Genomic DNA, 25,121 nt, shown 5'->3' with positions numbered 1-25,121 from the left:
TGACAGCGGGGAAAATAGCTCGCCTCAGCAGGTAATCTCGGACGCGGTCCACCGATCACGTCTCGCAAACATCATGAATTTTTAACTTCGCGGGGTCTTGCCAGAGTTGGTGCACCAGGCCTAACGACGACTTGAGAGTGCCAACCAACTCAGTCTTCTGGATCTTTCTCCAGCCTAGCTTTAACTACAATTCCCAATTCAAGCTATATAGCTGGACACAGCATATGCAGACACGTAACTGTTATTTATAAGGGAGATATTATGCTTTCTGTTTTTTAATTCCCGCTAGCTAGTACATAAAGCATAACAGCAACAATTTCCTCCAAATTCATTACTCAAAGAACAAACCATCAAAAGAGAGACAGAAAAGACGGCGCATAAATCAGTCATAAAACACACAACAGAAAGGTATTCTGTGCGTCAAACAGCAAAAGGAAGAAAGTTACATACGTAATTTGCACCAGATAGATCGCTTTCTTCGGACTTCACAAAAGAGCAGTTTCGTTGTATAGCGTCGATCCGGGGTGTATGTTCAAGAAACAATCATAAAGCGAACATGCATGGATATGTCGTAAATAATAGGATCTGAATCTAACACAGCCTTCACTGCTGGAAATCTGGGGGTTCTTCCTGTAAAAGGCAAGGAGAGGCAGTGACGGCTGGAAACGTGTTCGTTCTAATGTAATAGATATCAGGGCCCGGACGCGGGAATTCTATCGGATGCAAAACTGCCAGGAGAAAGCAGGGATGACAGGTAGGGCTTTATTTTTGGAGCAATGGGTAGAAGAGGGATATCTACCAGTAACCGCGACGATCATAGCCTCCATAGTCTCCTCTAGGTGGAGGACTCAAAGGTCGCCGTCCATATCTGCCTTGCATGTATGGGTCATCATAATGACGTGGTGGAGGGGGGCGGAAGTCATAAGGGTCATCATATGGCCGGCGAGGGGGCGGATAATCATCCATACGAGAACGTGGTGGCGGCGTGCGGCGACCATACCCGTCGCGATCATAGTAATCGCGACGCATAGGTGGAGGAGATCGCTCGCGATAGTGCCCACGAGGACTGTAGCCACGTGGGGGACGCCTGTCGTAATCATCCATGGGAGGATAGCCACCACGACGCACGGGGGAGCGAGAACGATAAGGATCACGAACTGGGCGGTCATCGGGAGCTTGGATCTAGAAAAAGATGAGACCAGTAATCCGGGGTACGGAGCCAGGGAATCCCTACGTCCTGGGTGCAAGTCACACGGGAGCCTTTGAATTCACGTCCGTCCAGTTTCTCGATAGCAGTCTTGAGGTCGGCTCCAGTCTCAAATTCGACAAACCTTTCGTGGTGGTCAGTTTGATGCTTCCTTAGGTTGCCAAACAAGTCACCTTACCCTCGTCCTTCATGGTCACGGAGTGTTTCCGAGTAGACAACGTCAAGGCCAGACTGTCTGGCGAAATCTTTAAGATCCTAATAAACCAATTCATGTGAGTCCAGTTCCAATGGAAATAAGTCCTCCGGATGGCCACAGATTCGTAAGGTTGGTGAAGAACAATCCCAAGATATCTGTGTCCAGAAACGAATGCTTCTCCAGTTGCGAAGGAGCAGAGATTCCGCTCTGAATGGTGGTGGATTGAGGAGATCCAAGGCAAGAGCAATAGAGCCAAATGTAGACGGTGGAGAGCGCATGAAGAGAGCCATGGTGGTGTCGGCCAGCTTCACACGCAGCACACAGAGCAAAGACCAAAAGAGTGGACAAGTCTCTGGTGATGAACCGTCGAAAGGAAGGGGGTAGTGCGGAGATTATCAAGATAAAAGCAAGACGAAAGAGTGCCCAATGGGTCCGAAATGGAAACAGAACTGTCTAACCTGCCAACTCGTCTCTGGAAGTCCAGAAATCTGCATACGGTAAGGTGTACGACGTGGACGTGGAGCATTGGAGCGATCAGAGGGTCCCGAGAATGTTTCTTTGTGCCGTGGGCCACGTGCAAACTGGACCGTGAGTCTTGAGCCCTTGAAGTCCGTTCCATCTGCAAAGCATGAGGGGTTAAAAAACGGTGAACCCTCCAGGCACAAGGGAAGTTGTTTTTTTATGAAATCACATACGGTAAGCTGTAGAGCAAACCCGAAAGTCTCAGTCAGTAAAATTGGAATCCATGATTTGCGAGCCTCGGGCGTGAAGGAGGAGACCAGTGATGGAAAGTAGAACGGAGTCCTCACCAGGAACGACATCCCGTGCGTCCAAAGCATCCTCGTATTCAATGAAACCAAAACCACTCATAAGCTTGATATCCGTGATTTTTCCGGATCCGTGCTGGTTGAAGTGTTCTTCGACGTCCTGTTTGGTGACTGGAAACAACAGAGTCCAGGCAAAAAAGCCATGCCCATTTTGCGTCAGCCTCTCGCGGCCAAACGAAAATCCAAGATGGTCAAGCCAGGTCCATGAGAATTTGTCTGGAAATGAATTGAAAGAGATCTGAACAGGCCGCTTATTTGCAATTTCGCATTCCAATTTCCTATGCCTCTGTCCCTTCCATCCCGCTTCCCCGGGAAAGGAAGTAGATCCAGATATCCGGTACATGAGAGAGGAAGAGTGTGTATGTGCGTTGTGTGTTATGTGTGGGGTAACAAGGACCATATCATCTGTACCAGAGAGGGCGAGAAGAAGTAAGATGTAGAACCAGCATACCATTTCGGGGCAGATTGCCGAGATAGAGGCGCGTTGACGAGACCTCACTCATTGTGGGCGATATTTATTAATCCTGATTAAGGACGTTTGGTTTTTGGACGGACAAAGGATATGATGGAGGCCTCTTCCAAATACTCGAGTCCAACTCGAATACGGAGGATTCTTCTCGACTTTTTAAGAGACTGCTCCTCCTGGGATGGAATGTAGAGTCGGTGTGATCCTGGACGGCTCGCGAGTAATCCAGTTGTGGTGGAAATCGAATTGTTGGAGGTCGGAGGGATGTGATTGTTGTGAATTCACCCAGAAGCGCTGAAATCCTCAGCCTCACTTTGAGTGCCATCCACGTGCCTCCACTAAACCGCTTCAAGCCTCGCAACCCTCCACTCCGCTTTCTTTCTCGCCATCCAACGAGCTGGATACGACTGATGGGTGTGGTCTGGCGCATTACAGGGTTCTTCGGGTTTATCCTCGCAAGATCTGCTTCATCCCTTTTTTTTTTTTTTGGTCTCTCGAGGATTGTTACGTACAAGGCACAGCTACTCCGTACGGGCACCGCAGCGGTGTATTTTAAGGCCGCCAATGGCCGAGCAACAATGACATGTTTTATCCACAGGGCTTTTACGAAAATGCTCGAAAAGAATATGTGGAGTGCGAGCGGTGGACCAATTTTATATACAAAAGTGCGAACAAGGGGTATGTATATTTTTTACTGCACGTGTCAAACTGCATGTCTCCTAAGTCATGAAATACTTCGGGCCTTCACCTCCCTGGGGCGTCTGCCAGTTGATATCCTGGGTCGGAACTTTGATGTCGCACGTCTTGCAATGGATGCAGCTGTGGGGAAAAAATAAGTTAGAAGGGAGAAGAAAGCGCTCTGAGGGGAGAAGACGGCGCAGAACGAAAGGAGGACAGCAGAAAACTTACTTTTGTGAGTTGATCTGGAATCGCACCCCGTGGGGTTTGGACGGATCTTCAATGTATTCGTATACACCCGCAGGGCAGAATCTGTTCTCGACGCCCTGATATTTGGGCCACGCTGCATCTGTGTGTTTGTCCCAATCTTTCACTTGCAGATGAACCGGCTGGTCTTCCTCATGATTGGTTCCCGTGCGGCTAACGCTGGTCAGGATGTCGAAACTGATCACACCATCAGGCTTGGGGTATTCAATCTTGGTGCACTCGGAAGCCGGTTTTGTGGCTGCAGAGTCCGTGGAGTGATGCTTGAAAGTCCATGGCGTCCTTCCCTTGAACAGATACGTCTCCAACCCGGAGTACAGAATGCCGCCAAGCAGACCGAACGGACCGAACGAAGGACGTATGTTTCGCACCTCGTTAAGTTCCTTCCAGATTGAAGATTGCCTCAAGGCGTCTTCATACTCGTATAAAAACACGCTTCCTACATCCTCTGTTCCTGACAGAGCGGAAAACGCTGCTTTTGCGGCCAGTATACCGGAGAGCATGGATGTATGTGTGCCCTTGACTTTTGGAACGTTCATGAAGCCGGCACTGTCCCCGATCAGCGCGCCACCAGGGAAAGCGCATTTCGGTATTGACTGCAATCCACCTTCGACCAGAGCACGCCCCCCGTAAGAGATACATTTGCCCCCTTCCAAAACAGATTTAAACAAAGGATGGTGTTTTAGTTTCTGGAACTCGCCGTAGGGAGATAACCACGGGTTAGGGTAGTCGAGGCCGACAACCAACCCCACAGCCACCATATTATCACCAAAATGGTACATAAATGATCCGCCGTATGTGTCCGATGGTAAAGGATACCCCATGGTGTGAGTAATTTCTCCTTTGCGGAAATTCTCAGGCTTCACTTCCCAGACTTCCTTGATGCCGAGGCCATATGTTTGTGGTTGGCTGTCCCGGCGTAGGTCAAATTTCTTAATAACTTGCTTGGTCAAGCTTCCGTGGCATCCTTCAGCAAGAAGAGTAACACGGGCGTGGAACTCCATGCCCCTCTCGAAAGAATCCTTGGGCTTCCCATCTCGTCCGATGCCCAAATCGTTTGTAGCTACGCCCTTCACAGATCCATCTGGCTTATAAAGCACCTCGCTCGCAGCGAAACCCGGGTAGATCTCAACACCCAACTCCTCGGCTCGCTCTCCAAGCCATCGACATAGCTGGCTCAGACTGAGAATGTAGTTGCCATGATTTTTCATCTGCGGCGGCTCTGGCAACCAGATCGCAGAGTTTTCAGTAAGGAAACGCATCCTGTCCACCTTTGCAGGTGTAGCGTGCTCGAATCGCGATGGGTTGTCTTCGGACAGCCAGTCCGGGAACAGCTCTTGGATCGCCGTCGGCTGAAGGACATTGCCGGACACGATGTGATCTCCGATTTCACCAGCTTTTTCCAACACCAGGACGCGGAAGTCTTCGTTACCCGCTTCGTTCGCGAGCTGTTTCAATTTTATCGCAGCCGCGAGACCGGCAGGACCTAAAGAGGTGTGTATTAGCACAATAATAGATAGATAGTACTAGTATTCTTCTATAAAAACAAGGGAAACCTAACCTCCTCCAACGATGCATACATCGACACTGTCCGATTCTCTCTCGACCTGCGCCGGATCAAACTTTTCCTCGCCGTCCTCCGCATTCCGTCGGGCCGGCGTCCCTGACAGGGTCCTCTTCTGGTTTACAATCGCGGGCCGAGCCCAATATTCCCTTCGTCGAATCCCCCTTGCCGGCTGCTGCTGGATGGCCTCCGCAGCCCGTGTAGAGTAGCGAGAGCAGCAATTGGTCGATACGGCTTTCGTCCACGACCGGCCGGACGCAGGGAGGACCTCTCGCCTCAAAAGCGGCAGAATGGCGGCTTTCGACGCCATTTGTGCGATTCCCGGTTGACACACGAGCAACCTCTTTTTGGTTTTCTTCTCTTTTCAAATGCTCATACCCTCACCCACAAGGAAAGTAAATAAGAAGAGTAGAGAGAGATAGATGGGAAGGGGAGGAGTTTCTGTCCCTGAGCGGTGCGGATGTCCGAAAATCTTCTGGAGGAGTTAGTTAGCGCACCTTTGCTCCGTCATAAGTTAGCCAAGGTAGACCGGAGGACGGAACCCGAGGCCAGCCGACGGGCAGCTCCCGGCCAATGGGAGCGCAGCTGATATCAATCAGTCGGTCATGTGATGCCGCCTGTCCTGATTTGACGCTTTCAGTCGCTCGAGGAATTTTCGCAGAGAAAAACGGTGACTCGAGGAATTACATAGCTGCGGCGGGAGCTGTGTATCTACGGAGTGCGCAGGGAATGGCTGAATTTGGCATTAAGAGGGACACATCCGTGGTTGAACAGGATGGCTACAGCACTGTAGGCTGCAAGTATACAGAGTACTCTTGTGTGCTTCGGGAAGGATGATGATCATGTAGCGCATGCATTTCTGTGTTACCTTCAGCTCTTGTCAAACAACAAAAAAGAAGAAAAAGCAAAAAAAGAAAAGTAAGAACCAAAGCATATGTAGCTAGGAGGGGGGAAAAAAAAGGAAAAGAAGAATTATTGATGCAGGAGTAACAAATGATTCTCAAAGCGGAAATAATGCACGCATCCCAAAGAACACACGGAGTACTCCGCGTGTTCTGTAAAGGATACCTAAAACTTCCTTAAGGTCTCGTGCGATGATCTTCTCCGTGTGCGTGGTCAACATTCAAATGCTCAAGGGCCCCCAAAAGTCGTGATTTCTTTCGTCCCCTGGTCAACTACGCATCATGTCATTTTCGATCAATCATAAAATAATCGCGACCATAACCCCGGGAGGGGCAAGCAGTGGTTTTTTTTTTTTTTGGGCCCCAGCCAGCTTTGGTTTGCGAAAGAAGGCCCTTGTTCCGGCGTCCCGTTCATCGTAATTTAGGCTGCATATTTATATATCAAATGCGCCCAGACCAGTCGTTGAGGGGAGAAGTCGCGTTAGGACAGCCCAACCCCTCCGATTTTGATTGGGCTCGTGGCAACCCCGGGCGACCGGCGACGTTGTTGAGAGAGAGAACTCCGCACACCAGCATCAAGCTGTCGGTATTACGCTGCAAATTCCGAAGCTCAGGCGCGCACGGAGTACGGAGCGCATGCATACCTGGACTTTGGCGACAGCGCTCATTAAAACTTTAGCAAAGTGACTCTCCACATACTCTGCACAGTCTGTACCAGGTCAATATTTCCTTTCCTTTTTATTTTTATTTTTATTTTTATTTTTTTTTCTTTGTTCTACGTAGATTATTTTTGATTTTTTCACTTTCTTGCGGCGGTGAGAAACGCGCAAAGATTGGCGTTCCCCATCGAGGTTCCAGCGTTTGGGAGATGCAGGACGGACATGACCGACTCCTTGAACCTACAAAGGGGAAATCGAGACGTGTCTCTTTCCCAAGTTGATCTTGAATTAAAAAAAAAAAAAAAAAAAAAAAAAAAAAAAAAAAAAAAAGGAACGCGCAAAAAAAAGGTTCTGCGCTGGGACGCGATAACGGGCCAAAGCAAGGTGTGGCCCGGCGGGACGCGAAAAGAGCCTCCTGGCGCGAAGGGTGGATGAGGGGGGAAAAAAAAAAAAAAATTGGAAACGCGTTAAAAAAAAAAAAAAATTTCCATGTGAAAGGGGAAAAAGTGTATCGCGCAATCTGTCGAATTCTGCGCTCCAAGGGACCAGAGGGCGACGAAGTGTCAAGGGCGGTGGGTTATTGGCACGCACCGAGAGCGGGTTTTTGACTCAAGCCAGCCCTTCCAACTCGCAGCCAGGGGTGGCGAGACAGAGGGCCAAGGAGGCTTCGGCAGCAGTGATTGGCCGGGGTGGCGCTTGGTGATGCAGCGCAACCACGAGCCAGGGAAAGATAGAGCTTTGGTGGAGCAGCTCCGGTTCCAGGATGACGCTGCAGGCAAGCTCCGGTAGGGCCAATCACAGCCAAGCACGGGGGATTTTCCACCACAATCTGGACAGAAAGCCAAAGCAACGGCCGTGTCGATAGTGGGCATAAGGCTTGGCTGTGGCCACATCAGCCGGGATGAGTCACAGATATATAAACAGGCCCTCTCCCACCTCAGATTCTGGCCTGCTGTTCACATTTGGGATTCCCTCCTGGTCTTGGCACCGTCTGGAACGTCATCCGGTTCTCCTTCCGCCGCGTTCTTCTTCCGTCACCACCACCACCACCACCACCACCGAGCACATCCCACCCATACGGTGTACTGCTGAAGGAGAAAAATAAAAAATAAAAAAATAAAAAATTCATTTGAAAAAAAAAAAGGGGGACAAAAAAATAAAAATAGGAGGGATCAAGCGCTAGGAGATAGTTACCCCGATTCCAGACTCACGGTACTTTAGTGTTGCCTGTTAGTCATAATTCTTTTCCTCCTCGTTGCTCTCTTAGGCACACAATGTTTTAATGTCGCATCACAAGAAATTATATCAATTCAAAAAGACCCATACTTATTTGCTGTCGCAGAGCCCCATTCCAGTACACAGGTGCTCTGCTTGATCTCGCTTCTTCTTTTCCCTTCCGTTCCTTTTCTTTCCATCCAACGGTAGATATCCTAAGGGACACCGCCGGCTACCCTCGACCGTCGTGTTCCCGCGTCTCTCTTTTCTGATCCAGGTTTGCGCTTGCTGCTGCTCGACGTTGTCGCGTTGTCTTTCCCTTTTCGGAACCGTGACCGTCGTCCTGTCCCATCTCGCTTCGGTCTCGTCTGCGATCGCAATACTTGACCGGCAAAGAACAACAGAAAACCTCGGCTCGTTGACCCGGAGGCTTACTGGCGGAGTCTCTTCAACGTCCAGTGCATCGCAAAAGAAATACCAAGGATATTACTGACATCGCGCTATTGTTGTTGCTATTGGTTACCAAGGTGGAACTAAAGACCAAGCTTTTGTGGTGAACACTCCCCCCTGCCTTAGCTCGCAGTCAGTTCTTGGAGGAGACATTCAGTTGTTCATCTTCCGCAGAGTGGTAAGTGAAGCCGGTGGTGAAGTGCTCCTCGTCATGTTTGTGTTCCTTGGCGCCCGCTCACTGGCGCATATCACTGTGGATGGCAACCTCCGTCGCTTCGCGTTGAGCCCACAACTATAAATTTACCCCAGCTTTTCGTTGTTGCTGGAACAACATTGCTAACATCATTTGTTTTACAGATTGCTTTGATCTGAGATTTGTTGCAAACATCCCTCAGGTCATTGAGAATCCTGCATTCTGCAACACAAAGCAGTTGACTATGGAGTCCCTTACGACCCATCCTTCTACCGCGCAACAGGCAAAGGCATTCACGTCCCCCGCATCCTTGTCGTTCCCAGGAGGTGCCGGCGATCTCACCCCGCCTTCCTCCGAAAAAGACCAAAATGGGATGAACAGCGGCCAGGCAAACAGCCAGCAGGGCGCAAACGGTGCCGCTCCTGCGACTCCTGTTGCTACCCCTGGAGCTGGGCCCGGCGTGAGCGGCATTGTGCCAACGTTGCAGTGAGTATTGAACCACTGTCCTTTCTGGATCACCAGAATGCTGAACACAATGTGTCATTTTTTTTTCCTTAAAGAAACATTGTCGCAACGGTCAATCTGGACTGTCGCTTGGACTTGAAAACCATCGCACTGCATGCGCGAAACGCAGAGTACAATCCAAAGGTACTGACATGCGCCTCTCTTTTTTTCTCTTGGCTCTTGCTTCAAGTATCTGGCCATTTGTGCTAAGCAGAACTTGCCTTTTTTTTAAATAGCGTTTCGCTGCCGTCATCATGCGTATTCGCGAGCCCAAGACCACGGCCCTGATCTTCGCCTCTGGCAAGATGGTTGTTACCGGAGCTAAGTCCGAAGATGACTCAAAACTGGCGTCGAGAAAATACGCTCGCATTATCCAAAAACTCGGCTTCAATGCCAAATTCACTGATTTTAAGATCCAAAACATTGTCGGGTCGTGTGACATCAAGTTCCCTATCCGTTTGGAAGGTCTTGCAAGTCGTCATCACAACTTCAGCTCTTACGAGCCAGAACTGTTCCCTGGTCTTATCTACCGTATGATGAAGCCAAAGATCGTGCTTCTCATCTTCGTTAGCGGGAAGATCGTATTGACTGGCGCAAAAGTTCGAGAAGAAATCTACCAAGCCTTTGAAATGATCTACCCTGTGCTAACTGGTAACGTCTCCCCTTCCAAGAAAGAAGTTTATCTGAATTGCCTCAGCTAACCCCGGACTCTAGACTTCCGTAAGGTTTAATGCTTCCTTTGAGCATGAAGTGCCCATACTGTGCTTCTGTCTCAGTGTATTAACATATTTTCTCCTGACATTGCGATTGCTTTCCGCGCTATTCGTTGTCACTCAAGTGATCCTTGACGGGTGGAGTTATTCTTTTAATCCCCCATCAATCTTTTCCCTTTTTTTAGCTGTCTTACCTGCATTTCATGGCGTTTTAGCGACTTTTTTTTTTTTCCCGCTCCGTGTACTTGCTGGATTCGGATTTCCAAAAAAAAGAGAAAAAGCGGCGTATCTCGTTTCCTTTTTGCCATCAGCTTGTTTAAATTAGACAAATCGCGGGGTCTTCCGCTGGTTTGGGATGGGTTTTCATCGGCGTATACGGGGGAATGGTGGTATTTTCTACGAACCTTTTTCTCTTATTTGCTGACGCAGGAGCTTGTTTGTCGGAAAGCTCTTAATTCTTATTTTCATGAGTTTGCATTGTGGAGTGGTTTGATCCCAGCTCTCACTTTGACTCAAGAGGCCTGGAGTGGACAGGAGTTGCATACACACACGAACTCGCAGATTACTTCACGTCGTGCAGTGGAAAGAATGTATCATACCTACTAGGTAGTAATAAAAATGAAAAATATCGAAGGAAAAAAAAAAAGAAGCAGGCTTTCTTTGTGTCTTCACATGTATACGTATCCCTAAGTATAACGCTATTCGCTAGATCGGTAAAAGATGAACTTATATGACTTACGCTTGGGGAGGGCAATATTGAAGATGTATATATCTATGGAGCAAGTCGAAGGCCTTAAAGCTTACTCCCCATCCTCTTGTTATTCTTCGCAAGCTCCTCTGCCAGTATCATTCCTTTCGGGCCAGATCGGCTTCCGTCCTCTGTCCAGACGACTGGGATCTCACCATTGGCGACGGCGAGCTGTTCCGGCCAGGACCAGAGCTGTTTTAGTTCGGGATCGAGTTTTCCTTCGAGGGCGTCGACGACTTTATCTCCGATCACAGGGAGGAATTTGAATCCATGTCCGCTTCCGCCGGTTGCGAGGAAGAGAGAGGTGTAGGTGGGGTGGTGGGTGATCAAGAAGTCACCTTTGGGACTGTTTGGGTATTGGAATGTGTTAGAAAATACCTTTTCTTCTTTTTCCTGAGTTGTCTTTCTTTCTTTCTTTCTTTCCCTTTTTTTTTTTTTTTTTTTTTTTTTTCTCTCTTTTATGTGTGTGATATGATTCGATGTTAGCAAGGGTTATACGCACGTGTCTGAGTACCAACATATTCGTGTTTTGACAAACGGTCTGTCTGCGAACGCGGGAAGCATCTCCTGGAGAGCGGTTCTGCAGGCTTGTTCGCCTTCTGGGGGGATGGGAACACCGTTTTCAGGAAGACTGGGCTCGATGGTTCCGTTACCACCTGATGGGTCTGGGACGGATTTGGGGTTTCGGTAGCCGTAGGCGTGCCGGGCGACCTTGAGAAGGTTGTTGCGTGGTGGGATGATGAACATTCCCGTGGAGAAATTGAGGATCGTGGGCATGTTCGCGAGCCGGGCTTGTTCTTCGTCGGTTATCTGGATGTAGGCGAGCACCTGGCCTGTGGCATCCGCTCGGCCGCGCAGGTCGACGAGTTGACCTGTCCATGCACCAGCAGCGAGGATGACGAGGTCTGCAGAGATCGTAGTGCAGTCCGAGAGTTCGACACCGGTGACTTTCCGCTTGCTGCCTTGGTCGGGAATCGAGAGTAGACGTTTGACGTTTCCGGTCTTGAATTCGACCCTCCCTGTCTCGTCGAGAAGCTGCTTTGCGAATCGCACCGATGCTTCTGCGTCACCCCAGCCGGAACCCCAGTTGACGTATCCACCGGCAACGTTGTTGCCCGTGCCATAGCCTGGAACCACACTCTCCACGTCTTCCTTGGTCGGCAAGAGCTCAACTTCCTTTCCGCTCTTGTCTAGGGCCTTGACGTTCTCGTAACTGCTTCTCACGTACGCACCTGTCTCAGCACTGCCGGAGGAGACCAAAACCAGGCCATTGCGGTTATATCTGCCCTCGTGGCCCCATTCAGTGGTTCGCCATTGCTCAATTGCAGCCGTCGCGAGACGGGCGTAGGCATCATTGGCGTAGTCCGCGCGGATGATACGGGACGCATCGACGGAGGAGCCGTGAGGATTAGGAATTGTGGGAGACGATTCGACGAGGGTGATTTTGCCAGAGTGACGACGAGAAAGGGCGAGGGCGGTCGATACTGGCAATGAGCGGAGTTAGTTGTTAGCGCTTTTGAACTCTTGGTTGGACCTTTCTTCGGGTAAAATGACATACAGCCGAAGACGCCGCCGCCGACGATGAGAATAGATTCTGGTAGTGGTGTGGCTGCCATATCTTTTCGATATCAATGCCAATTTCTCGCAATCGGACTCCGGCTTGTGTGTGTCTGTCCGAAAGTGCGGTTATAAGCTCGTTTAAGCAAAGCGGTGGCATGCTTATCTCGGCTGCGCACCTTGCGCGATAACGAGGCCGCCGCCGCCGCCGCCAGCACCGAGAAAGTGGGGATGCTTCGGGCTGGTCGTTTGTTTGGCGCATAGTGCCGGGATCGCTGCTATGCTCGAAAGGCGCAGTGAGCTCGAATAGACTCAAGAGCAGGATTCACCGGATCAATGAAATTCATCACGACGACAGATTCGCCCTCGAAAGTCCCCGTGAGCTCGGTGGAGCTGCAGAGAGTTGCAACAAGGATCGAGCAAAGATGCAGGGTTCGCCCTTAGTTAACTAGCTCCAAAGGCCGGGATCTCCCCCCAAAAAGCGCGATGCACAACTTGAGAATTTGACCACACTCAGGCAGCGAGTTGACCAACTCTGCCAGAACAATCTCTGCTGCCACACACTCTGGTGTTTTTCGATCGCTTTTTCGCGGCTTCGAGCTTGTCACTCGCTTCGTGATTCTTTGATTCTCCGGCTCTTCACTCGACAACGACGACAAAAAGGAATATCGCCCGGTGAACGATTTTTAAACCCGTCCCTGTCTTTATTACTCCACCAAAGAGGCGCTCTTATCCGAACGGCTAATTCGTTGACCTGAGGTTTCTGCACGTGTCCAATAACACTAGTTTATAGAGACCATGCCACCAGCAGGCACAAAGCATTTATTGGGCAAGGCTAGTTCGAAACACATTGGCCATGCGATGGGACGCAAATCACTGTTTGACCCGCTCCATGCGGCATCACCACGGAGGTTAGTGTGAGAATGATGAAAGATTCTCAGTCCTTATTGTCCCCGAGCGTTGGAAGTTGGCGCCGGTATGACCCGTCAGATATGATCTCCTTTTTATTTTGTTTTCCCCTTGGTGAATTTGTCGATAAAGGGCGACTATTCCAGTCACCTGCCTTCGAGAAAAATCCATTGGGATCCCCATCGGCCTAGTATCTGCTGTTGTCTCTTCTACGCGAGTTTCAACTACAGCTGACACAACTGGAAGCGCTAGGGCTGCGCAAAAGAAATCGCCTCTTCCGCCTCCGACGGCCGCGCAATCCTCGGAGCTGCCATCTGCGCGGTCCGTGCGCCCCAAAATGCTCACCCTGGCCGCTGTTGCGGTCTTCGCGTTTTCAACTTATGGCACCTACCTATTCGTGAGCTATAAAAAAGCTGTCGAGGCGGCGAAATCACTTGATGTACCCCACGACCTCTCAGATCGTTACGATCAATCCGCGCGAACATATGATGCAGAAGTGGAGACGGCAGAGATGCTTATGCGACTGGGAAAACGGAGGAGAGAACTAATTCAAATGGCAAGAGGGAATGTGTTGGAAGTCAGTTGCGGGACAGGTCGGAATTTTGACTACTACACGCTGGGCGAGAAGAGAGCAGTGGATGAGCAAGGGAAGGCAGCGATTCGAGGTTGCAGATCGGTCACGTTTGTGGACCAGAGCGGTGAAATGGTTCAAGTTGCGCGGGAGAAGTTTGAGAAGAAGTACCCAGCGTTTAAGCAGGTTGCTTTCCGGGCGCAGGATGCGATGGAACCTATTTCTCCTCCTCCGGGAACGACAATAAAGATACCGGTTGGGATGAAGGAGCCAAAATTCGATACGGTCATCGAAACGATGGGGCTCTGTTCGACAGCCGACCCTGTGGCGTTTTTAAAGCATCTTGGGGAATTAACCGAGCCAGAAAAGGGGCAGATTCTTCTATTGGAACACGGTCGGTCATACTATGGTTGGTTGAATAAGTTACTCGATGATCTTGCTCCCGCACACGCAGATCAGCATGGATGCTGGTGGAATAGAGACATTGGGAGAATTGTTGAGCAGAGTGGACTTGAAGTCGTGGAGTCTAAGAGATGGCATCTAGGCACGACTTGGAAATACGTTTTGCGGCCGAAAAAGGAGACCGAGCGCGCGGATAAAGAAACAGATATACAAAACCAGGACTAAGGACAAAGCTGCAGCGAGCGGCAATTTGCTCTTTTGGCTTCAGAAGCAGTCATGATATTGCTGTGGATTGCAACTTGTACACTATAGAGATACATGTATGATTATGAGCGTAGACAAGCATATAGGCGTTGTGCATTTCTATACCCCTTTGATTCGAGAGACTTAGGTATGGCTACAATACTCTGTACCAGCATGTAGTTCCATCCATTTTATTTCAATCATGACAGAGAGCGAAGCTCTGGAGATGTTAATTGCAACCTTTCTGTAAGCTGCGGCATGGAATTGTTGGTATTTCGGGGGGTTTCTTGCATAACAACAACCCTGCGGCATTAGTTTGGCTTGCATTGCACAAAGTATGCATTCTCCGTCGACCCCTGCATCTTATCTCCCTTGTCCCGCATTCTACAGATCGAAGTAGATATGTATTTTGTTTTGATATATGCGCATAGTATCTCGTTTCTAGATGACATGACTTGTAATCAATATATTAACAGGTTCCCGCAAACCCGATAAGATCTGTACACTGTCAACCCGATATCAGAAGCAGTTCACCACACAAGGTCGCAAGTACGGTATATATGACACCCCGGAAGGAATTTTGCCTTAATTGAGCCCTGAATTTCCGACGACAAGATATTTCCCGGTGATGGTATCAATGAAAGGGTTATAGTACCTCGTTCAGAGAAATCAATTTAGCATCGAATCCATGAAGTTCACCATCACTTGCAATACTGTATGCATTTAGCTATCATGAATGCTGGTCGCGCTCCCAGAAGGACTAGGTAGGAAGTTTGAAGAAACAAATCACGGTGCCATAGGACCTCCAGTTTGCTTGCAATTCTTACTTGCTAGGCCAAAAAAGAAAAAATAAATAAAATACGTACGAAATTGTTTTAAGAAAGCCAAACCGAGCCTGGCGTCTCTTATGGGATGATAGATCACCAAAAGTTTCTTGGTTGCGGCCTGGTGCTCGTTCTATCGCAATCAAAGCGGGAAAGGAAACCTCCAAGGGAACAAGACTATAAATAACTCGCAAGGAGCTTGGGGGTGCAGCCTTGCCTTGCCTTGCAAATTCAACGATAAACTCCAGGTCACACCAGGAACGGTAATCTTGTTCGGCTGGCTTGGTAGGAGAACAGTCGTCATTATTTAGGAGATATACCTCCCATAGATCTTCTTAACATTTCATCGTAACCCGGCATCTCGTCGTGGGAGAATATGGGCTAAATTTCCAGGGAATCCGCCAAATAATACCGCACCCGGGTGGAGTGACCGCCGTCGGATAAATCCACTTCGCTGAGGTTCACTTGAAACGAGATCGGATACGGACCCCAGAGATACCCGCCAGGCAGAGTTGCGGTTGCAACCCATTCTTTAATTGCCTAGCAAGTTCTGGGTACCCCGTATGGCAAGGAGTCTGGATGGTGGTTTGGACGACGAACTCGGTATCCCAACTGGCATTCCAAATCGGTGCAAAAACGGTTGTCATATCTGATCTACACCGGACTCCGGTTCGACTATGGGTGGAAACCACGGTCAATATCCGAACTCGAGCGCGAGGTCCAAGAGATGGAGGTTTGGAGGGATCACCAACGGTGCGCTGATATTGTCTCTGGAGAGAAACGGAAAGGATCATCTTCCTTTCATCTGCTCGTTACGCTGTTGCATTCTGAATGAGATGGAACGCAGAGAGATCGAAAGTGCTTACCAAGGAAGTCGACTCGGAATGTGCCCCGCATATTTTCCGCAATATAAGATAGGGCGGTGGTTCAAAAGCTTCCCTCACGCGGTTTGCTGATTTTCAGGTCCACCAGCCTTTTCTTGGAGTGATGGCTGGGCGATTTTTCCACAGGTCGCTGATGCACATTGCTGTGGAGGGGGAGACAACCTCTGATCGCTGAGGCATCAGGCGCATTATTAACCCGGCCAATGCTGGCTGCAGGTCGGCTCTCAAAGAAAACGCACATCCTTGCATACAATGATGATTCATGATGTGCATGCATGGCGATGACGGGGTTGTACAGTACCTCGTTATACTCCAGGGATGGACAGCACGAGGAGGTACCGGTACTTCCAAGACGCGCGATTGATGGGGTGTGTTATCCTGATGGGGAAAAGTAATCATCTGCTCTTCGCTTCACCTCTCACGTCTGCCTCTCTCTGCTGCAGGCCACACCGCATGCGGGCTTTCGCCCTCGCTCGCCACGGCCGGAAAAGCCAGACCGCGGCGATCTCTCTGGTTGGCTCAGTGGCTCGGTGTCGTGTGTTCGAGGCCGAAGATCACCCGAGATCTCCATCACACTCCCATCATATCCTCCCGCCAATCCACCATCATGCCTTAGGACATCGAGACCGCATCTCAAGCGCAAGATTTCGAGAATACAGATTCTGCCGAGAGTCAGGCCGGGGGCGTTTACCGGCAAGCCCGGTAACTAAGGAAAATAAAGAACTAGTACGGAGTACGTCTTGCTGCATCGTGTCTCCCTCATCAAACACGATACGGAGTATGCATACATCATGAAGGGGTGCTGACTGCCCAATCGTCGGTGATAGATCTAGTTAGCCTCTGTTTGCCTTGGTCCGGTCTGTTCAAGTCCGAGAGAATCCCAGTTGATATGTCATTTTACTCGTACGCTCGAATACGAAGCTTTGAGGATTTGAGGGCACTCCGCACAAAAGAAACAAGACGCCCATCAAGCCCCAGGTGGATAATATGAATGCATGGGTTATCCAAAGACGGTGCTTTTGTCCCGTAACAGGATGTTTCTCCGGATTACTAAAAAGCGGAAACCTGATTTGCCCCTCTACCAACAGCCTCGACCTTTTTAATTATTTTCTTTTTTTTTTTTTTGAATTTTCTTTTTTGTCGGGGAACTCTGCAGTCTCCCGGTGATATTGGTCGACCTTCAAACTTTGCTCATGGATCCACACAAACCGGCTTGACACAGGAGCCCCCAGCCAGAAACTCAGTATCCCGCAACTTGTCGTTATTGCACCTAGAAGAGCTGTTCTTGATACAGAGTACATGTATCTCTGGATGTCAGGATACACCGCATCGAGACTGCGGAGAAGAGACGGATCCTCTCTTGGTGGGGAAGTGCAAAGTTGACCACGAGCAGCGCTTTTGTGCGCTCTGGCGGAGTGTGCTGCGCAGGGCCTGGATGCCGTCTGAGTGGATAATCTGATCCGGTTGGCCACAGCTCGATTAATCCGCATGCACTAATGGCTGCCCTAGCAGGGATATGAGGGGCCTTAATATGAAGCAGCTATGGGCGGTGAATGTAGCATTTCTGCCTTCCCTGCATCTCTTATGTACGAGGATGGGAATAATTTCTGAGCCTCCGTGCTCCGTTTGCACGGTCGAGAGTTCAACGTCCCCCACAGCGAAATGAATTGAACGAATCTGAAGAACGAGGATATTGGTGCCTGCTTTCCACGCTGGTTGCTCCGTCAACCCGGACCCTCCGTCATCGATGCGTCTTTTGCCTTCGCGTCTCCGAAAAGATTTGACATTTCAATGGTAAGTGGCAGGCTCAAGCTTTACCCAGCTGCCTGGTCGGAGAAGAACTTCCACACGGCCGTCGCCCACTGTTCCGTGAGGTTTATCTCAAATAGCATTTCTTGTTTCTTTCGTGGGAGAATCTTATTTGATGAGCCCGAGGAATGAACGTGTTTGCCCGCGTTGGTTCAGCCAACCTTGCAGCTTGCCCTTGCTTTTCGCCGCACAAAACGGTGTGACATTTTCCTACGCACGGCTCCCCCAAAAAAAACTCAGCTGTTGCTCAGCTGGGTCATGTACCATGCGATGTGATTGGGACGGACAAGGTTCAAGCACCACCAAGCGCCACCACCACCCACGACCACTAAACTTGAAAATCCCCTGTTACGTTCGTCGTTTCTGCAAAGTGGAGAGCTGCTTTTTCTAGTGCGCTTCGACTTCTTCTCACGATGCACCCCGATCCACACTGCCCATAAAAATATCCAATCAGACCGACATGAAACGGCCCATAATCTCCTGAGTGAAACCTACAAGCAAGCCAAAGCACCGATCCTTCCCAGACAACTTTTCCTTTTTTTTTTTTTTTTTTGCTGGATCGCATTCCTTTGTCCTTATTTTTTTTTTCATCTTTGGTTTATCCTCCCCCCCTTAAGTGCCCCAAACATCCCCTTTCAAACATAGCAAATACCCCTTCGCTCCCCTTTCTTTCCCATCTTCAACACCGGATTCATCGGCTCATAATCATCTCACCATGCCTTACAATACACGCCGAAAATCCCTCTCCTTACCCTCACTCGGCATCCACCTCCCTAACGCATCCCGTTCCAATCGATCCTCATCCGCGTCCAAAATTCCAGCCACCACCGAAAATCAGCCACCTTCGAAAAAGGTCAAGAGATCACACGACTCCGAATCGCAAAGCCCGTCGGGCACATCTTCGAATGGCCAAATATCGCTTGATGGGAGGAGCGAAAGGCTGGCTGCTGCCTACGGCCACACGCCACCACCCTCTCCGGCTGATACCGGAATCGTGGCGAAGATCAATACCGAGGGAATAAACGATGACATTATTGTCGCTGTTATTGAGCAACTCGAGAAGACGGGAAACAGGCCTCATCTGATTAAAGAACTCGCGACAGTCCTGTCGTCCATTAACGACACTATTGCAAAGTGAGTTATCTTTCTGATCTTTGATTATGCGAATCTTGCTAACCCCTTGTAGCTCGGCAAATGCAGCAGCTTTGATCTCATCTCGGCTGAGTTTGTACCTAAAACGGCCCTGGACCGCGCTCGCTCCTTGCCCGATTGCCAAAGAGCAAATACCCGTTCACCCACGGAAGGTTTTCTTCTATCTGACGAACTCAACCCCTCAGCCATTGCCAGAGGACTCGAGCGATATTATTTCGCCTCCCGCGGCCACAAAACAAATCACACCAAGTTTGTCTAATGCAAGCATCGACCTTGACGATTCAGATGAGGCCTTGGAAAGAGCGCGTATGAGCCCAAGCCCTGAGGTTGATTTGTCAAGCCCCGCGTTCGAACATGAGGAGACTGGCTTGTCAGTTGAGCACTCTACCCCTGGAAGACCGCCAACCCCGACAGGTAGCTATTCAGTGCGCAGCAGGATGGCCCACAATTATCGCATTTCGCATAGTAGTCGTGCAGTTTCACCGCCTTTGGAGGGCGACGAGAAGGAGTTCACCTTGACCGCAAGTTCTGTTCGGGAGAGGACCTCGGCAGAAGACTCAGCGGCAAAACAAAAGGACAGTTCTGCTTCTGAAGGAGGCGCTGAAGGCGATGTGTCGCGGGACGAGGTGAACATGGATGATTGTTTCGTTTCCCACGACTCCCACCCTCAAACCCACGAATATGGATACTTTCCCTCGCACCTCATCCGAAGCGAAGACCATGTTGATGCCGCAGATGCACAAGTTCTAGGCACATCACCTTCCCCATCTATATCGTCCGAACTATCTTCCTTATCATCGGTTTCAAGCACGGCCTCAGAAGCTGCAGTCGACGATTGTGCTGCTATGAGTCCCGTTGTCTCTCTTGAGCCTATCTTATCTCCCGGCAAAACAAAGGGCGTCTCTGGCTGCAAGCGGTCGTTGGAGATGATCGATGCTGGGTTTGGCCTTCACATCGACGCGGCGCTAGATTCTTGGCTTGATCTCCAGAGTCCTGAAGCTGTGGAAATCCACGAGCTGGACGCCATTTTTGCAGACATCTAAGATAATGTCTTTCGATGTTCTCTGAAATGGGACTAATATTTTACGCATCTTCCATATTCGACGAATCTGTACGATCTTTAATTTTCGTTATTTTTTCACGATGTATTATTGATAATGCTTTTTCCTCAGCGTCCTTGTCCTTGGGTGGTATGTACCATGTATTATCATACAGCTTTCGCGGCGTTGGTGGTCGATGTTCTTTGCTTTGTTCTCCGGAATAGCGTGGCGCAATCACCAAACAAATGATATCACCGGAAGCATGTTCCCGTTTCTATTTTAATTCCCCTTTTGTTATTTCTCCCTTCTCTGGTTTTCTCCTCCCTTTACGGCAGCATTTTAATATTCCAGCGATTTTTTTTCAACTATCTCCTCTCTGTCTCATTTATGCGGTGTCTATGATATGGAGCATCTCGCTTTTTTACTATACTTTTGTATTTTTGGAGAACGGAGTCCTGTATAAATATTGCGCTGGCGTTGGAGCGGTGATTTGAAATCCCCACCATGCAACTTTTTATTTTTAGCGGGACGGGAAAAGAACAAAAAGCAATGCTTATGGCCAGATAAAACTGGCTTTTACCACGTGAGGAATGTGTCTTTTTGCGTTTGCATGCTATAGGGAATGATAACTCGCGTTGATTGCCTAAACCTGACAAGATACTTTTGGGATACTTTCCAGACCAAGGTCATTTAAGGGTAATTCGAAAGATGGATTTTCTATTCCCATTTGGTTGATTTCTATTCGGACATCCCGAGGAGGAAGTTCGGGAGCCACCATGCACCGGCCTTGCGAACCACGGTGCCATATTTCAATACGTAGATTGACTGAAGGACATAAGAGTGTTCATTAGAATGAAGAGAGACAATAATTTCCCATCCCTAGATTATTCATATTTTCATCCAGTTCCATAGATATATCTTATAAAATCCCCCTTTAATATTCCTTCCTTTTTCTACTAGTCCAGTGGCGGTTTGGGAGGGATATTACCCGGTGGCCGAGGCGACGCTGCTTCCTTCTTACGCTGATAACTGGCCGGTATGCGTGACGATTGCGGTTTATCGTTCGGTGTGGTGGGAGCGGATAGGGAAGTTGGAGGAGGGGCTCTATGCTCTGGATTGGAATTTCCATTTAAATTTGTGGTCTCGGGTTGAGGTGGATTTGTGGTAGATGTTGGTGTTGCCGTCTCAGGAGACGTAGAGTTGTTGTTTGAGGAGATATGAAGGGTAGATGTCGCGTTAGTAAGGGACGGTTGGGAGGATTGGTTTGATTTAGGCTGTGAATCGAATTGCGATTGTGTTTGAGAATGGGTAAGGGGGCTTCTAAAGTTCGGAGCTGTCGTTTGGTTATCATCAAGACGCTGGCGTTTTAGAGATCGTTGTTCTTGCTCTTGATTCAGTCTTCCATTAGTAGAGACGCTGTGCGTATGCTGGAGAGGATTTTGTTTTGGAGAGGGTAGATTGTCGGCCTCGCGGCTTCGCTTTCGTTCACTAATCTCCCCAGGGGATAGAGATCCGTTTCGTTCATCTGTGTAACCGTCTTCTGTGCCATTTTCATTCCCTCTAGAGATAACATGTCTCGTTTTGTCGGTTGAGTCCCCTTCATTTCCCGGGATAGAAGGATACCTTTGTCCAGGCTTGGGAAGCGGAGATCTTTCGTACAACTCTGCCATTCTGTTGCACGCTCGCTTCAAATCTCTTAGCTCAACATCCAATTGTTCCCACCAAGGACGGCCAAGAATATCGTCATCAAAGGAGACGTCGCAGTGTCTGGCCGCGGCATACAGGGCACTCGCCGCTATTGTCCGGGAGGTGAATTGCAAGCACAAGACAGTAAAAATGGAATCGTTGATAAATGCCCAGGCAGAATTTCGCAGTGGCTTGTTGTCATGCTGGTGCAAATAGCACAGGAAGTCATAAAGAAGTCGGTACGGCTGCTCGAGCTGAAGATCAAAACATAAGGCTTCCAAGAGAAGGTCTTCGTTGTGCAGGATCGTGTCTCTCCATTTCCAGAATTCTTTTGACTGCTCGTCCACCACGACATTCGGCTGCTTCAGCGCCACCCGACAACAAGCAATTATCAATTCCCGCATCTTGCGGCAATTCTCCTCCACCTTTGTCGCCAGAAAAAGAGCTGTGGCGGCGATAGAGTAAGGGTGCATTCCTGGCCGTTGTGGCAGATCCACCATACTGTATCGCATGAAAAACCTATGAAGGTACACACTGGCCGTGCAGAGTGTGAGCTGCGGAAGCTTTAGTAGAATGCCGACTTGCATAATAAAGTTGACACCCTTCCCCCGACTGGTATGCTCTGATTCGATCGGCATGCCGTCCAGAACTGACGGCGACCGGAGGAGTTCTGAGTCTGTGAAGAGCCATTGAGACTGGGTAGCTAGGAGAACCGGATTCGAGGGCGAAGGGACCGGAGGAGTGGAAGATTTTTTATTTGATGAGATCGAAGGCATTTTTGTTTCTACCTCCGCTATTGAAGGAGGACAGACTCGCAATGCCAATATCTCCTCGGTTGACGCGTTTGCAAGGGTAGAGGCTCTTGCGGGCTTCGGGCTATCGGTGAGTTGTAGAGATGCAAGAAATAATGGTCTGCATACGGCTGGGGCACAATCCACACAAACCCTTAATTATTTATATTCCTCCCCTCGCACACGGGTGCAACAAAGACATTCAGGAAATGTCTGATGTCATGAACACGAAACGGGGAGCGCATCCGCGCCTCAACACACCCGGACGATGGAAAATAAGGGGCACTCAGACGTAAAATACTGGTGGCAATAACGTATATAATGTGGGACAGTGACCAAAGAGGCCTAAAACGATAGCCCAGGGAGCGTTATAAGCTTGAAGCCGGGCAGACAGAGTCATGCAGAAGGATGAGAAGTGAGGACGGCGCGCAGCGGCAGTTCGGAGCATAGATATTCCACCCCGATCAATGGCCGGTCCGACCTCGTAGGTAATTGACGCTGCGTGCTCTGTTATGGCCGTTGGTCTACGACTTGAAAAGCCATCTGCAGGGAATACCGGAGCTTTGAAGAGTCATATATTGTCGTTAATTGCCCAACGCTATCATACATACAAGATTTATTGAACCAACCAGGGTATTTGTCGCATAAAAATCATCAACATATAATCCTTTGTAGAATTCCATCACACTCCAAGAAAACTGACCTGCTGCCAAGGAAGGGATCCCATAACCTCAGGTATGCTTACTCTTCTTCGCTAACTTCGCTCTCTTCGTCACTGACGATATGGTGCTGTTGCTGCTGCTGCTGCTGCTGTAATAGTAAGTTTCTGGCTCTCTCTTCTTCCTCTTGCTCCCGCACAAATGCTGCCTCCATTTCAGCTTCTAGGCCATCATCGTCAGGCTCATCATCGTTTGCTTCCTGTTCACTTTCATTATCATCCTCATCGCTCACTTCTTCTTCCTCCTCTTCCTCATCCTCTTCGTCCTGTTGTTGCGGAGGGCGCTTTTGCCATGCTCGGCTAACGGCGAGTCTCGGTGGGGATGGCGAACGAATATCTTCATCACCTTCATTGTTGCCACTGCCATAACCTCCCTCATTGGCGGACGTATTGCCCGAAGCGAAATCGCGAGGATTCAGCTTGATCTTCGGTCGCTCTGGAGGAGGAGAACCCCAGTCAATTATCAGATCTCCATCAACTACTATATTGCTGTTAGGCGCTGTAGGTGCGGTGGGTGATGCTGATTTGGGTTCTTCTTCTGGCGGAGGCGATTCATTGACAAGATTGCCGGCATCAACGCGGGGGGTTGGTTTAGATTTAGCCTTGGCTGGGCCTCCAGCTTTGGCCACAGCTGATTTAGTGACTCGTTTTATCTGAGGTCGTAGTGGACTGGTCTGCGGCTTAGTTTTCGGGAGAGGCCTCGGATTGGCCTTCACGGAAGACACAGATGGCGTTGCAGGGCATGTTGAATGCTTCTCCGAAACGGGATCAGGAGTGGTTTCAGGCGAAGGCACTTCGGCCCTCCTTTCGCTCTTGGCCTCTTTCTTGGGAAGAAAATGTCTGTAGTCATAAGGATTGTCCTCATCGGCCACCTCCAGTGTATCGTCATCGTCCTTGTTCCCGTCTCCGTCATCTCCCGAAATCCCTTCATTCTTTGGTAAAACCTCAAGCTGGCCATATTGGTCCAAAACTTGTTTTTCTGTTTTTCCCGGTGCGGAGCGTAGGTTAAAATTCACCTTCGTCGAGACCGGCTCGAGAATAAATGCCTTCCGTTTCGGATCGAAAACCAGCACCAAATTGCTCGATTCCGACTCGGGCACCGAGGATATGGGATCAACACCGCCATGGTAAATGTACGTCAGATCTGACCGTTCTGCATTACCAGCTTTATCTTGTATAGTCAGCTTGTAAATATCTGGTGTATCGGTGGATGTGATCGTCGTCTTCTGCCGCGGTGTAGCGCCTTTAGGCTTGTAGTTGTAAGCTATATTGATGAATTGGGTATCCGTCGAAGACGGCTTTCCAGCCAGCTTATCTCCAAGGAGGATTGGGTATTCAGCTTGTTTTGTTGGGTCAATCAGCCCGCCGGCAAGATTGGGGGCTGTAGGGACAAATGGAGCGGCCATTGGGTGAGCTCAGGAAACTGTTACTGTTGATAATAGAACGAACGTAAGTGCAAGTCAAATCATCACGGCAGAGGACATCAAAAAATACGGGAGCTTTCAGAGTGTAGGCTGGTATCAATCGACAGGTCAGGAGAGGGCTAGTTGATCATACGAGGAATAAGGTAAATGTGGTGAAGGCTGTGGAACATACACATCCTCCGGGGAACTGGAGCACGCCCAAACCATTGAAAGCAAACAGCGTAGCGGTCCAGCGTGAGCGGCGATATCGTGGCATGGCGGACAAAGAGCCCACTTCGGGGGGAAGAAAGCGCGGAGAGTGACGATGCCGGGGCCCCAGCCAATCAGAACTTGGCATTGTCTCGCTCCTTGACGCTTCCGGGGAAACTAATCCAAATCCGGTTTAGTGGCGGAGTTCATTCCGAGATTGGACCACGCGAAGGTTAAACCGAATTGGGAAAGGCGCTGGATCAGGTTTCAGCTGCAGCACCAAGCCGCTTAGTGGCTGCCAGGAGTAGCTGGGAGGCGGACGGGATGGACCATACA

At 49.5% G+C, this 25,121-nt stretch overlaps 10 protein-coding genes across 11 annotated transcripts; 4 read left to right on the top strand and 6 right to left on the bottom strand.

The window, feature by feature from the left end:
- Nucleotides 1–223: 223 nt before the first annotated feature.
- On the bottom strand, nt 224–2,948 carry CIMG_03560. Of its 2 annotated transcripts, XM_004446309.1 has the most exons (7): nt 2,682–2,948; nt 2,213–2,341; nt 2,099–2,104; nt 1,862–2,022; nt 1,386–1,462; nt 1,235–1,331; nt 224–1,182 (listed from the first exon to the last, which is right to left on the bottom strand). In XM_004446309.1, exons 1-7 carry the CDS (start codon nt 2,731–2,733, stop codon nt 796–798), a joined length of 909 nt encoding a protein of 302 aa, XP_004446366.1. In that variant the 5' UTR covers nt 2,734–2,948; the 3' UTR covers nt 224–795. The 2 variants fall into 2 exon arrangements, with proteins under 2 accessions (XP_004446366.1, XP_004446367.1); XM_004446310.1 differs by having other exon boundaries at nt 2,213–2,915.
- A 327-nt stretch (nt 2,949–3,275) lies between these two features.
- CIMG_03559 (electron transfer flavoprotein-ubiquinone oxidoreductase) lies at nt 3,276–5,851 on the bottom strand. The gene is made up of 3 exons (XM_001244117.2): nt 5,200–5,851; nt 3,606–5,124; nt 3,276–3,515 (listed from the first exon to the last, which is right to left on the bottom strand). The coding sequence occupies exons 1-3, from the start codon at nt 5,510–5,512 to the stop codon at nt 3,416–3,418; spliced, it is 1,932 nt and encodes a 643-aa protein (XP_001244118.1). The 5' UTR covers nt 5,513–5,851; the 3' UTR covers nt 3,276–3,415.
- Nucleotides 5,852–8,639: 2,788 nt separating this feature from the next.
- CIMG_11148 (TATA-box-binding protein) lies at nt 8,640–10,473 on the top strand (the record flags this gene model as incomplete). The annotated part of the gene is made up of 5 exons (XM_012358258.1): nt 8,640–8,697; nt 8,786–9,107; nt 9,182–9,269; nt 9,362–9,776; nt 9,840–10,473. The coding sequence occupies 5 exons, from the start codon at nt 8,640–8,642 to the stop codon at nt 9,854–9,856; spliced, it is 900 nt and encodes a 299-aa protein (XP_012213681.1). The 3' UTR covers nt 9,857–10,473.
- A 158-nt stretch (nt 10,474–10,631) lies between these two features.
- CIMG_03554 (fructosyl amino acid oxidasesarcosine oxidase) lies at nt 10,632–12,514 on the bottom strand (the record flags this gene model as incomplete). Its single annotated transcript, XM_001244112.2, has 3 exons — nt 12,145–12,514; nt 11,089–12,070; nt 10,632–10,932 (listed from the first exon to the last, which is right to left on the bottom strand). Exons 1-3 carry the CDS (start codon nt 12,200–12,202, stop codon nt 10,632–10,634), a joined length of 1,341 nt encoding a protein of 446 aa, XP_001244113.1. The 5' UTR covers nt 12,203–12,514.
- A 38-nt stretch (nt 12,515–12,552) lies between these two features.
- CIMG_03553 (ubiquinone/menaquinone biosynthesis protein) lies at nt 12,553–14,409 on the top strand. Its single transcript, XM_001244111.2, has 2 exons — nt 12,553–13,054; nt 13,299–14,409. Exons 1-2 carry the CDS (start codon nt 12,942–12,944, stop codon nt 14,248–14,250), a joined length of 1,065 nt encoding a protein of 354 aa, XP_001244112.2. The 5' UTR covers nt 12,553–12,941; the 3' UTR covers nt 14,251–14,409.
- A 519-nt stretch (nt 14,410–14,928) lies between these two features.
- Nucleotides 14,929–16,090, bottom strand: CIMG_03552 (uncharacterized protein). The gene has a single exon (XM_001244110.2). The coding sequence runs from the start codon at nt 15,884–15,886 to the stop codon at nt 15,554–15,556; it is 333 nt and encodes a 110-aa protein (XP_001244111.2). The 5' UTR covers nt 15,887–16,090; the 3' UTR covers nt 14,929–15,553.
- Nucleotides 16,091–16,251: 161 nt separating this feature from the next.
- On the top strand, nt 16,252–17,943 carry CIMG_03551 (uncharacterized protein; the record flags this gene model as incomplete). The annotated part of the gene is made up of 3 exons (XM_001244109.2): nt 16,252–16,344; nt 16,420–16,709; nt 16,804–17,943. 2 exons carry the CDS (start codon nt 16,252–16,254, stop codon nt 16,684–16,686), a joined length of 360 nt encoding a protein of 119 aa, XP_001244110.1. The 3' UTR covers nt 16,687–16,709; nt 16,804–17,943.
- A 420-nt stretch (nt 17,944–18,363) lies between these two features.
- CIMG_03550 (uncharacterized protein) lies at nt 18,364–20,631 on the top strand. The gene is made up of 2 exons (XM_001244108.2): nt 18,364–18,919; nt 18,972–20,631. The coding sequence occupies exons 1-2, from the start codon at nt 18,501–18,503 to the stop codon at nt 19,978–19,980; spliced, it is 1,428 nt and encodes a 475-aa protein (XP_001244109.1). The 5' UTR covers nt 18,364–18,500; the 3' UTR covers nt 19,981–20,631.
- CIMG_11147 (cyclin) lies at nt 20,621–22,439 on the bottom strand (the record flags this gene model as incomplete). Its single annotated transcript, XM_012358257.1, has 2 exons — nt 20,621–20,802; nt 20,966–22,439. The coding sequence occupies 2 exons, from the start codon at nt 22,437–22,439 to the stop codon at nt 20,621–20,623; spliced, it is 1,656 nt and encodes a 551-aa protein (XP_012213680.1).
- A 575-nt stretch (nt 22,440–23,014) lies between these two features.
- On the bottom strand, nt 23,015–24,778 carry CIMG_11146 (uncharacterized protein). Its single transcript, XM_012358256.1, has one exon. The coding sequence runs from the start codon at nt 24,576–24,578 to the stop codon at nt 23,196–23,198; it is 1,383 nt and encodes a 460-aa protein (XP_012213679.1). The 5' UTR covers nt 24,579–24,778; the 3' UTR covers nt 23,015–23,195.
- Between the last annotated feature and the right edge of the window lie 343 nt (nt 24,779–25,121).

The sequence above is a fragment of the Coccidioides immitis genome (genome assembly GCF_000149335.2).
Source record: "Coccidioides immitis RS genomic scaffold supercont3.6, whole genome shotgun sequence".
In the NCBI taxonomy this organism is placed as follows: Eukaryota; Fungi; Ascomycota; class Eurotiomycetes; order Onygenales; family Onygenaceae; genus Coccidioides; species Coccidioides immitis.
The sequence above is the reverse complement of the archived record's forward strand: the minus strand, read 5'-3'. Positions and strand labels throughout refer to the sequence as shown.